This window comes from Arvicanthis niloticus, chromosome 2, assembly GCF_011762505.2.
Source record: "Arvicanthis niloticus isolate mArvNil1 chromosome 2, mArvNil1.pat.X, whole genome shotgun sequence".
NCBI lineage: Eukaryota > Metazoa > Chordata > Mammalia > Rodentia > Muridae > Arvicanthis > Arvicanthis niloticus.
The window spans coordinates 88,585,772-88,598,750 of NC_047659.1; the positions used below are offsets into that span (position 1 = coordinate 88,585,772).

General features: G+C 42.9%; 1 protein-coding gene across 2 annotated transcripts in view; it reads right to left on the reverse strand.

Annotated features, from left to right (window-relative positions):
- The window catches only part of Rasgrp1 (RAS guanyl releasing protein 1), a 60,261-nt gene that overhangs the window by 17,569 nt on the left and 29,713 nt on the right, over positions 1-12,979 (reverse strand). Inside the window, exons 3-6 of one of the 2 annotated variants that reach the window (XM_034494929.2) lie at positions 7,777-7,882; positions 4,185-4,247; positions 2,829-2,960; positions 785-938 (exon numbers count right to left, since the gene is read on the reverse strand). In XM_034494929.2, the coding sequence (XP_034350820.2) occupies positions 785-938; positions 2,829-2,960; positions 4,185-4,247; positions 7,777-7,882 (455 nt within the window). Of the gene's footprint in view, positions 1-784; positions 939-2,828; positions 2,961-4,184; positions 4,248-7,772; positions 7,883-12,979 lie in introns of both variants that reach the window. The other variant, XM_076929471.1, reaches the window with a different exon arrangement.

The window sequence follows — 12,979 nt, forward strand, 5'->3', positions numbered from 1 at the left end:
TGGGTGACAAGTTCTCTTGTGTAGTGTTCTTTGGTGTCCTGTAGAGTTAGCTGTGAGAACTACAGTGAGGACAGGATGTGCTGTGATCTCTCCCTCTTACTGATGGTGATGTTGAGTCCCTTCCCCTTCATCTCTCTTTGCTCTGCTTGGCTACAGCAACCACGTGAGTTGGCTCAGTTTGCTTCTAGAAATATGACAATGCTGGCCATGTTGGCACTATTTTACGGATTTAGGTAGGCTTTGGAATAAATTGGTCACATCTGTTTTAGCTTTAGGACCTCCCAGAGCCATGCCATTTGAAGCCTACCCTGGAATTCCAACTCTTATTCCCCATTTTATCTTTTCTTTCTTTTTTAATATTCTTTCTTCCTTCCTTCTTTTCTTCTTTTTTTTTCTTTTCTTCTTTTTTTTGGTAAAGGTTACATAACAATTTTCTAAAAGTCTAACAATGATCAGGGGTGAAGGATATGTGTGCCCTCATATAAGCTTGCATGCAGTATATATATCATGTGACTCCCCCAGTGTCATAGCTTGATAGGTTGAGTGAATGCTGGGGTGGTTTGTGAGCACAGAGTGTGTTGGGTGGGGAAACAGGGCATGGACAGCCAAAGGAATTCTGATGGCATGGGGTTTCCAGATCCAGGGATGCCTGCTAGGGAAGTCTTCCAACACCATGCCAAGGAGAGCATCATGCTGGGTTAGGAGGGAAACTAGCTGCTGACTTTCTCCGCTCATATACATAAGTGTCCCAGAGTAGCTTTCCTCTTTCCCCTTGTCTACGTACAGATATCCTTCGGAAGGACTTGAACTCTAGGTAGGTGAGGTGTTCAGACAGTTCTTCAGGTTCCAGATGGTCAAACAGCAGGGACACTTTCCGCTTCTTGCTGGTATTTGATTTTATCCTTTGAGTCAGTTTCCTGGACCAGTCTCGAGAATTACTTTTGTGAATAAATGAGAAAGGGAGAAGACAAGAAGAGTCAGTTACAAGTGCTTTTCCTGAGTAAGCATAACTCTGTGTTACCCACAGAATTCCCAAAGCATAGTTAGCAAGCTCCATTTGACAAAACGATGCATTAACAGAGTTTTCCCCAGTCCATTTTGATTTTCCTGATATCCATTCAAAGAATTGAGCCTTTTGGATGCAGCAAGAGAGACAGGAGGGCAGTGGGAAAGGGCATTTTTAGGCCCTGCTCCTGATTCTTCTTCTGACTTTCGTGTGCCTATTCCTTCAATGCCTCTCTGTGCTTCATTATTCCTGTTAGGGTTATGGGACTGTTGGTGGAAGTCATAAGAGAGAGCTAATTTTCATGCCAGAAGAGCTCAGAAAAGAATAGGGAGAAGACAGCATGCTTCAAGAAATTGCTGACAGCAACATGTGGTCACACTGGGCAGAAACAAGTCATTTTCCTCCAATGTCCCCAGTTACAAAAATGACTATATAAATTAACTGATTCTAGAATGACTGAGTTATTCCCCAATGTCTTCACAGCCCACCCCAGAGTCTTTCTTAGTTTCAGTTTCACACTAAGCAGAGGAAAGCAGCCAGTGTTGAAAGGCAGCAGCTGCAGGCTTAGGTTTCTGAACAGGTATTTCTGACAGCCTTGACTCTTGACACAAAGGGTTCCTGGTTTTAAGCTTGGGAAAGGATACAAATTCTATGAACCTCTTCCCCACCTGCACTCACGACTCTCAAATGCCTAGCAAAGGAAAACGTAACTCATGATTCCTTAAATATATCAGGTCAGGAAATATCCTCAACTAACAATTCTAAAGAATGCACAGTGAAAGACATCGTGATAGGAAATATTAGGACAGAAGACTGAGGTTTTCAAGTGGCCCTGGGCTCTAGGGTTTTCATCTTTAAAATGAAAAGGTTGATATTTTTGGGTAAAAAAAAATTCTTTTATCTACCAAGTTATATAATTCTAAGCAGTGGAGAACAGAGGACCAAACAGATGAACAGATTGATTTGGGATTGGGGGATGTGGCTTTGAAACCATCTCTTTGTGCATGGGTATCACAAGCAGGGATCGGAGGGCAGCTACAACTCTGCCACCAGTTCTCATCTGCACTGTGTCAAAATAGATGGCAGTGATAAGTTGATAAATAAAGACCAGTCACAGACCCAGGCCAGTCACAGACCCAGGCCAGTCACAGACCCAGGCCAATCACAGACCCAGGCCAGTCATAGACCACAGGCAAAAACAGGAGTTTGGGTGAGTTGATCTCCCCAGTGCTGCAGTTCTAGAATTCTGTATTTTTGGGAATTTGTATTATTGCGAAACAATTGACCACACATAAAAACCCCAGCATGTAATATGTATGCCCTCCTTCCCCAAATTAAGAAGGGCTCATTTTCCAGAGTGAGCCAACTGTGTGAATAAGGAACTCAAAGAATGATGTGAAATATCCCCCAGTTCCCTTGAAGCTCTGGGAGTCAAATGGTCTTTTACAGATATCTGTTAATATTCTAAATCTCTGCTTGAGACATTCTGTAACAGTTCCTGGTCCATGTAAGTTCAGGGGTGCCTGTTGCCCTAACTACTAAGGAGACCCTAGCCCAGATAGAAGGCTTTCAGTTTCTCATGGGATGGTTACCTTTTAGTCAGGCCTGGCTTGCTCTGCTCTTTGCTCCCATCCCTTGCAACTTCCTTATTGGGTGGCCTCTCTGCTTTTCTATTAAATGTCAAGTTATCTTTGGTGGGGCTCTCAGAACATGCCTGTCTGAGCTTCTTGGAAGTGGAGGCAGTGAGGGGCCCAGCATCACAGCTCAGGTTACTGGAGGAATGTGGACCCACCAAAGGACCCACCAGAACCTTGACACTCACATTTGCGTTGTGTCGATGAGATGGCAGTGGGACTCCTCACCATTGGCTTTCACCAGGTCTTGAAACTCTTCCATGGTGCTGGTCAAGCTGGCATCCATTTTGAACATGATCCAGAATTCTGTTATCCAATACCTACAAGGAGGGAGGAAGAAAGAGCCCTTAGCCCTGGGCCTCACAGTTGGGCAGATTCCCAATGGAATCCGAGTCTACAACAAAGTACGCAGAAGAAGACAGAGCGAGATTTGTCCTGTAGCAAAAGATCCGGGGGTAGAGGGCTCCAGGAAGGTAAGAAAACCATCTAGCAGGCTTCAGTGTCTCCACACACAAATTGCTTTGAGAAGAGAAGGCATATCATATGAAAGATCCCAGACAGGATCGAGGCATGGCCATGTAGAAAAGCAACTGTCCAAAAATGATGTGTGTATCTGTAAAGTATGTTTTTATTACATGTTAATATAACTATAAAAATAATGTTTATTATAACCTGTAAAAACTAGAGAGACGTCTTTACAACAGAAAGCTAAGCAATAGCTACCTTTTGTTGTTGTTGTTTGAGACATGGTTTCTCTGCGTAGCCCTGGCTGTCCTGGCACATGTTTTGTAGACCAGGCTGGCCTTGAACTCAGAGATCTGCCTGCCTCTGTCTCCCAAATGCTGGGAGTAAAGGTGTGCTAAAGCAAGGGGTGAAAGGATAGGAGCATGCAAGCAGAAATCAGTTCAAAGGACATTAATGTTTCAAAATGCCGTAATAAACCCCACCAACTTTGTGTTACCTTAAAAAAATAGTAAAAAATACTAAAAACTGAAATAAGGAAAAAAAAAACTTCATGAAGGATATATACAAAATGGTAGTTGGTTATGAGCATCTATTATATTGTTTTTAGAATTTTTAAAATGTTCAATGGGCTATATTACCATGATAATTAAGGATAAAATAAAGAAGAAAACAGAGACCCTTGATTATCCTTGTATCCTTCTCTTGACTCAAACTCATAGAGCTAAGAGAAATAAGAATAAAAATTTTAATCACAGGTACACTGGAGGAAATCCACTGTTTGACTGACTTTCCAATATTAAGTAAGGTCTTTGCCCTTTGGTCTGTCCAAGGGGCAGCCAGCCATCAGTGTCCAAAGGTAGACTACAGTGTCAGAGGCAGCCTACAGTGTCAGAGGCAGCCCGCAGTGTCAGAGGCAGCCCACAGTGTCAGAGGCAGCCTGCAGTGTCAGAGGCAGCCTACAGTGTGAGGAAGCCTATGCAAGGCTGGAAGGGAGAGGCAGGGAGGACCAGCAAGAGTAGAATTGTGCAGCTTTTCATCCCATCTCATTCCACACAACCTTCAGATCACAGAAACATTACCTGACAAAATAGCAGATCTTCAGGCAAATTCCTGGAGAATTCTTTTCCAAGGCATCCTTATATGTAGGATCATGATTAAGGAAAATAGAAGCTGTATTACAGAAACCATAAAATACTTTGTAGGTACTTACCAAGTTAACTCCTAAAATGTGGGCAAATTGCCTCTTGCATATGCCCACGTGACTAGGAGCCCAACTGAATGAATGAACTAGAAAGAGATTCCTTTCATTTTTAAAAAATCTCTAGAAACTGATGTATATAATAACTATTTAGGTAGTGAGAACTCTCTATTTATATATATTCAAATGCATTGAAAATTAAAAAGCAATACCATGAACATTACACACACACACACACACACATACACACACCAGGCATTAGTTGACTATCCTTATATACTACATGGCAAGACAGACAAAGCCATAGAATAATACAAAAAATACAACCAAAGAGCATTTTATCAGTCTTTATAATTATAAATATTTTGAAAGAACAAAAGAACACCCCTGTATTTAAATGACATTTGAGGTACAAGGCGAGGATATTTGTTTATTTAAGAATCAGATGAAACTCTAGTCCAGTGGTGAATGTGAGTGTGACCTACCGTCTTTCTTCTTGACTGAAGAGCAAGCTACCGCTCTCTCTATTCCATAAGGCTCTGGCTTCTTTCTCTTTTAATAATGCAGGCATGATAATTACAATATAGAGGTCAGTGAATTACAGCTGGGCTGGAGAGAGGGGTCCAGCAACAACCAGCTGAGATCACTAACTGGAGTAGAATCGGCCCTCTCTCAGAAGGGGTGACACTATTGGAAACCTTTGGAAAAAAAATGAGTTAAAAGAACACAGAAAAGGCAGTGTTCCTAGAACCACAGTGCTGTGTTTATGAAGGAGGCCTGTGTGCATTTTAAAACCATATACACTTCATGATTGCAAGCACCTTGGACCCACAGGTTTGAAACTTCAGTGTTGGATATTTGATTAAGTGCAGTAGATGTGTGGTTTTAAGTTTAAAACTTACTGATTTTATGCTCAGCTTTAGAACACCTAAGATAATGTTAACCCATTGGATAAATTACAACTCAAGAAAAATACACCTGAAATGTAAATCTTAAAGGTAAGCAAACTAAACTTGAAAACACAAAGAAGTATGGTAAAATTTGTAATTTTAATAAATATAGGACTACTTTGGAAATTAAATATGAATATATTTATTTCTTATTAAATATATTATTGAAATTAGAGCAAGTGCACACACATGTGTGCATGCACACACAGACACACATACACACACACATACAAATTATAACAAATCCACACAAAACCTCACAAATCAACAACACAATTAAAATCAGAGCATGCCAGTGTCTACCAGTGGCAAATGAATGAAGAGAAAAGTTCAGAAGTCAAAAACAAAATGACGACATATTTCTTTGTTACAATAAGAAAATGTGTAATGTCAACATAAATAACACAAGGTACATTCTTGAGGCTCTATTTTTTTTTCAATTTTTTTTAACTCGTTGAAAGGTTTACTCTTCCTTAGTAAAAGGGAAGGATATAAACATGCACATGCTTGCACAAAGACACACACACACACACACACACACACACACACACACACACAAAACCTCTTTTGAAAGAGCTAAGATTTAAATGTTAAGTCAATACTTTGTTTTTCAGTGGATCCTCCTCCCCTCTAGTTTTCCAGTACGTAGAGCACAAGAGATGTGTTTTGTGCAGCTCTCGGACTAGGAAGCTTCCAAGCATCCTTCAGAAGGAGGAAGTCCCCAGTCCTTGGCTGCTGGGCCATGGCAAAGACAGCTGGCTTAAGACTGAGCCTGCTGCTTCTGGTTTAGGCATGGTATTGTTGCTTGCAACTGAAGATACAGGAGCCAATGCACACTTAAAGAGGAACTGGTATGCTAAGAGGAGTTAAGGAAAACAAAAACACAAGAGGCAAGCTAACAAATATATTTGAATACATTAAAATATTAGCAGGACAAACCAAGTCCATACCTTCAAGAAAACCGTTTATGACAGACAAATGTAAACTTAAAAGTCATCCTGGGCCCACAGATTGATGGAGGACATCATTGTGTGAAATGACCCACAAAAGGTTTCCGAGTGAGAAGACCCTGTGTGCAAGTGTGCCTAGGGGAGAGGTTGCATGAGGACCTGAGAAGGACACGGGTGGGTACAGTTCAGAAGTCCTTGGGGAAAGGCCTCAGAAGCATGGGTTCTTGTGATATTCAGTGCTTCTGGAAGGTATGAGCAAAGTCCACTGGGCCTGGCAGCTGAGAGGCCACAGCAACAGTAGAGGAGAGTCTGAGTGCTTGGGTGGGAGCCTCAGTTGTGTTTAGCAGCGAGTGGGAGTAGAGATTAGAGATTGTGAAGGCAGACTATTTAAGAAGGTTTCACATCAAATTTCTAATCCTAACAGTCGAATAAAGGGGAAACGGGGTTGAGAGTTTATTTTTAGATGAGGGACATTTGAATGTGTCATGGCTGGGGAGCAGGTGCCACTGAAAGGCTGTGCAAGAGCGCAGAGGGGAGGGGGTGGAGTGTGGAGGATGTGATGGGTAGGCAGTACAGGGGTTGCTGCAGAAAGAGTACCCAGTGGTGCCCCAAAGGACGCCACTCAAGTACATGTAGTCCTGAGGCCAGCACATTTTGAGGAAGGAGTGCTTAATTGCTGGTGTTGTTCACAGTTGCTGGTGCATGGAGTCATAAAAGAACAGATTGAATTGGTGTGAAACTCTCTGCAGAGGCGGTACCCGCTCAGCACAAGTATCTCTCATTAAGTGGCCCTCTCAACGCTTTACCCTGGGACAGTGGTCTCTGAGATGGAAGAGATAGCATCATGGCAATTTAGAGAAGGGCTGTTGGGTTTCCTTTTTCTAAGCCAGGTTGTAGTGTTTCTTGTGTTTTCTGGAAAAGGATTTGCACAGTCATACGTCCTGAATCAGCCCCAGAGACCTGGGCCTCAGGTGCTAGCTAACTGGTTTCATGTCTCCAACTGTACCTTTCCTTTGAGGACAACAGCTCACAGTATCACCAGCATTTTGAAGGAAAAAGCAGGCAACTTTCATACCCTACCACAGGAGGTCTACATCCAGCAAGGTCTAACTGGCCCACAGTGACACAGCCTAGACCAAGAAGGTCATGCAATGCAGATGAAGTAGCTGAATCTTTCTTCAAAGCCCCAGGAGAGCTGAAGAACTCATATAAAGTACCTCAAGAAATGCATCATTCAAGATCCACAACTGTCCTGGTCAGTCTGTGCAGGATGAATATGATTTGCGACTAATGTATAATGAAAGATGTTTTTTAAAAAAATTCACAGGCGATGTTAATGTTACCTGCATTTGTATGTTGACTTCCTTGACTGTCTACCACACAGAGAAATCTGCATAAATAATATTGTCCTACCTAAAAGAAGCTAGACACCTAGATGTAGATATCTAAGTTTGTAAACACACAGGTTCGCATGCACACGTGGACACACACATACACACCACACACACACCCCAGTGCTCAAACACACAACCACACTTGAGGTAGCAGCATACTTTCTGACGCCCAAGGATATAGATTCATGAGTTTTTGTAGCAGCTCAGCCGAGGAGATGATGATCCGGTGCATGGTTAGCATGACTTGTAACAGTTGGTTACTTCGACACAGGTTTCCATCCGCATCTGCAAGTGCAGAGAACAGCAAGTGAATCTCTCAGAAAGAGATGGTAGGTGGGGGATGGGGGTGGGGGAGGACCCTGACCCTCCTTCAAAACTCCAGGGGACAGACAGCTTAGGGCTGTTCAAACACAGCTCTCTTCCAGCTGCCCAGTGCTTTGCAGCATCTTTCCTCCTCGATTTTACCATCCTCCTGTACCCCCTGCCTATCCCCAATTGCTTATGTATGAATCAAGCTGCCCCAAAGGCACATGGCTAATTAGATGTATTTCTAGGGCTATGTCCTGGCCTTGGGCATGCAAATAAGGGGCCTGAAGTCCAAGCTGTCCCATTTCTAAGGCCCCTGTGGTGAAATGAAAGTAAACATTACATATGGAGAGTGGTGGTGGATTTTGAGGGTTCACGATGATTTGCAAAATGCACCACTAGCTGTGTATTTCCAAATCCCACTGGGTAGCGAGCTGTGTTCTGTACAGTAGCATTGAGTGTAAAGATGCCCTCTGGAGTACTTTCCAGCACTGGCTTTGTTTCTATGGTATGAAATGTCTGGCACTGTGCTGCTTGTCCCTACCCTGTCTACTTGCTGGTTTTCACTGTGAATCTCAAATTGCTAGCTAGGTCTAGTTGGCTTTAGTCTTTTGAAACAATCAGCAAGGGATGAGAGGAGAAAGAAGTCAGGTTGGTTTTTTTCTCACCCCTCTCTGACCTGTGTCCTACCTCCTGGATGAGTTGTCATGGTGGTTGGCCCTTCCTTCATGGCTACTGTGCTCTCTAGACTCTCAGTCTTATCTCTTAACTTATTGAACCTAAGGATGAGAAAGAGTGCTGGTGGTTGGGTAGTTCTGGTGTAACATCTCTCAATTCCACACTCATCTCAATAAGTAGATCTATCTATCTATCTATCTATCTATCTATCTATCTATCTATCATCTAACTATCTGTAATGATTTGTATGTGCTTGGTCCAGAGAGTGGCACTATTAGGTATGGCCCTGTGGGCATGGGCTTTAAGACCCTCATCCTAGCTGCCTAGAAGCCAGTATTCTGCTAGCAACCTTCAGATGAAGATGTAGAACTCTCAGCTCCTACTGTACCATGCCTGCCTGGATGTTGCCATGTTCCCCCTTTGATGATAATGGACTGAACCTCTAAACCTGTAAGCCAGTCCCAATTAAATGTACTTGTAAGAGTTGCCTTCGTCATGGTTTCTGTTCACAGCAGTAAAACCCTAAGTTAGACTGACTGTCTGTCTGTCTATCATCTATCTATAAATATCATCTATCTATCTATCTATCTATCTATCTATCTATCTATCCATCTATCTATCTGAACTGCTGTCCATCTATAATGCCTTCTAAAATACATTGTAAAAGTGATAATCATTTTCATTCTGTTTCAAGTTCAGAGAGTTGTAAGTACGGGACAGGGTCTCAGAAGTCTTGAATCCTCAAACGCTGATCTCAAGTCACATGTCATTGAGAAAACTCTAGTGCTTCCTAGCTCTCTACAGCCCTCACTGCCTGTCTCCCCTTTACCATAGAAGATTGTGTAATCTCCTCTCTGTTCCCTTCTCCTCTTTTCTAGAGCTGGTAAGCTTATTTACCCTGGTGAGCTTGCAGTACCAACATTTTCCCTGTCGCCTTTTATGCCCACTGACATTTAACTGTGCTCCCGTGTCTTCTACATAAACCAAAAGTAAATTGATGCTGCATCTCTGCATTTCTGTTTTCTTCTTCTTCTTCAAGAACTCAGGGTCACCCTCTTTCTTTTTTCCTTCCAGCCACTTGTCAACCATTCCATTTCAACTTCTGTCCCCACAAGTCTGTTGGATAGTTGGTTCTACAGGATCTCTGGACTTAGCCTAGGTTGGTCTTGGACTGGGGATCTTCTTGCCTCAGCCCCCCCCAACTGTTGGGATTCCAAGCATGAGCCATCATAACTGGGGTAACTATTTAATTTCCACACTTCATTAGCTTTCCTGTCCTCATCCTACTTCATGATTCAGTTAAGTCTTGAGTCCAACTGAAGCCACACTGATGAGTCTCCTCCCGGAAGGCTTTCTTCTCTTGGCTCCATCTCTCCACACTCTGTCACGTCTCTCTCAGGCTCCTCTTCTGTCTCCTTTCCCTCTGCTAAGCTCTTAAATGTCAGCTTGTGCTACACTTTAATCCTCCCACTTCTTTCTGCTAACATTTTTTTTTAAACTTCTTAAAATTTAAATTAAAAAGTGAACTCTTTCCCTGGATGAACTAATCTAGGCTCTGACTAACACCCTCTCTATGTGAATATCTGCCAGCTGCTGTTTTCAGCATGGAGCACAGACTTAACACGTCCAGGGGCATCGTCTCCATAAAGGCCTAAGTCCAAGACAGAACTCTTGACTTCTCCTCTGGTTTATTTCTCCTCCACCCTGCCTCATCTACAAAATGGCACCACCACCCTCTGAGTTATTAAAATTAAACCTAGAATCCACTTGCAGTTCTTCACTTTCCCTGGCACTTGACCGATCAGCGAGTCTTGTGTTTCTAAAACACACCTGTAACCTGCCCACTTCTTTCTAGCTTTGCTGTCTCTCTAGAGTGGCCACCATGATGCAACAAGCTAACTGGCCAGCCTCCTTCCACTCTTTTGTACCCACAGTCTCTTCTCTACACAGCTCCCAAAGCCTGGAAAATCAGGTCACATTCTTAGAACACTCCAAGTTACATAGTCTTTACTGTCGCTAGCAGAGCTCTTTATGTCCTGGCCTCTTTGAATATGGGCTACTTAATTTTGAAATGTTTTCCCCTTCTATATACTTCTGCTTCCACTATAAACACTCTGAGCCTGTCGCTAGATTATGGCCTTTTTTGTTATGGCCCTCAGTGTTATCTTTCTCCCACTGGATCTGTCATAGCACATAAGTCTCATCTCATAAGAGCTCTTCCTCTGACTACCTAACGTAGCCATTGCTTGCTTGAATTTCTTCATAGCACATATGATCTGGTTGTCCCATTGGTCTTTTGAAAATGGTTCAACTTTCTAAATTTTCAATAGAATACAGACTTTCTGGGTCCTGAACCTTGTGCATCTCCCCAGTCCCAGAGTCTATTTTTAGAGTCCAGTCTAGTGCCAACACATGGTGGGTATTCCAAGAACATGGGCCGAATAACAACATAAACTATGTCAAATAGGAATCCCCATGATGCTTTGTGACTTCTTGCTAATTCACTTGGCTTTTGCCATTTGGTAAAAGCATTTCTATGAAATGCTCATTTAACTTGATTATGGTTTTGTAAATATCCCACCCATAAATTCTTTGAAATTTATATTCTGGCAAGACAGGACTGGAACTGTTTTCTGTATGTATGTTTTATGGCCCACATAATTTCATAAAAATGCTATATAATGATTGATTTTTAAAACATCTATGGGGCTTTGCTCATGTGCTTGTAGCTTTGGCTATGTGCTGGCTGTTAAAGATACCTTTGCTGAGGGCCAGATCCTACAAGTCTCCCAGCTTCCTTGGACCAGTAAGCTAGTATGAGTAAGTTCTTCTCATGATGACAGGACAATGAAAGCTACATGGAATTATCCAAGGCCTCCTAAACTATGCTGGGAAGTGGCCCGCTGTCACTTGCCTCATTCTGTTGGTTAAACAGGTCATGCTTTTGAGTCTAAAGTTGAAGGGCGAGAACTTCAAGTCACGTGAGAAGCATTAGACAAACAGAGGGAAAATGAGTATGACAATACAAGGGAAACAATGACAGCTACGGGGAGTAACTTTGCAATGCAACATTTGACAATATGATTTACAACATACATGCTTTTCTTTGTAGAAGTGGTAGTGTTCATATCCCTCAACACCATGGTGAAAGGCAGGAGAAGCTACACACTATACTTGTGAGAGGCACACACAAGTATGGTCACAGAAATTTATTCAGGATGGACTGCCCCTAAGACTTGCTATCCCCACATTTCCCTATGGCTGGGAAACACCTTCCCGTGGCTGCTCACATAGAACAGAAGGGTCCCGGAAGGATCCTCAGTGAGATCATGCAAGGTCTTTGGAAGGATAAACAGATCTAAAAGAGCTTACCATGGAGACGATTAGGCAGACACTGAACATGTCCTCAAATATTTTATATTAAAGTTTAGATTTGTTCTGTGACATCGCAAAAGGTAGCACCCAAGTTGATGGACAGACATTGCAGGAAACAGAATTTGGCTTACAGGCGGCAGAAACGCATGGCTGATATGCACACCCAATGCTGAAAGCATTCCCATCACAGGGGACTTGGCGTCTGGAGATGATACCGAAAGAGCATGCTGGCATAGTGATTCCCATTTACTAAAGCCCCCGGCAGACTGAGGCTGTGCTAAGCATGGTAACGCGATTTCGGATTCTCAGAACAACCCAACATCGTTCATGTACTTCACAACTTACAGGGGAGGAAATTCAAGGGTAGAAGGGTTAGGCAATATGTCCTAGGTCCAAAAGATAATGGGATATAGAGGGAAGGATCTGGCCTACTCTGCTTGATTCCAGAACCCTTTTCATTTCCTACATACCTGGCTCCACGCCGTGTGGCCATCTGTCAGGCCCAGGAACTCAGGTATTAAATGTGAAGCTGACTCAAGTGAGCTTTAAGAATATGTTCTGGCTCTCTGGCTCTAGGTTCTAGAAATGCTGCAAGAAAGCCAAGTTGGAGTCAATCTTCACATGGAAGAATGGCCTTTGTATTCTGGTGATTTCTAGGAGTCTCTTATATGCCGTGGTTGCTCCATCCTGATCTTGAATGCTGTATTTAAGATGCCAGGGGCTCTTGCCCAAGATTCACAAACATCTTCACACTCCACTCCCCCCCATACCTTTTCTTCTACAGTTTCAGTGACACACCCACATGGTGGCTTGTGAATCCCACGTGCTTTCTGTGGGAGTGAGAGCTGGCAAATGTTAAGTTCAGGGGGGATAGCTCACTCAGTAAAGGAAAGCAGGAATGAAGAGAGGGGAAGAGCAGAGAGAACTACTTTCTCTGTACACCTAGACAGGGTGTCACCTCTTTTCCCTTCCTGGTTCTCCTTTTTCCAATGAGAATGGCTTAGTCTCTTGCCCCTGCCCTAC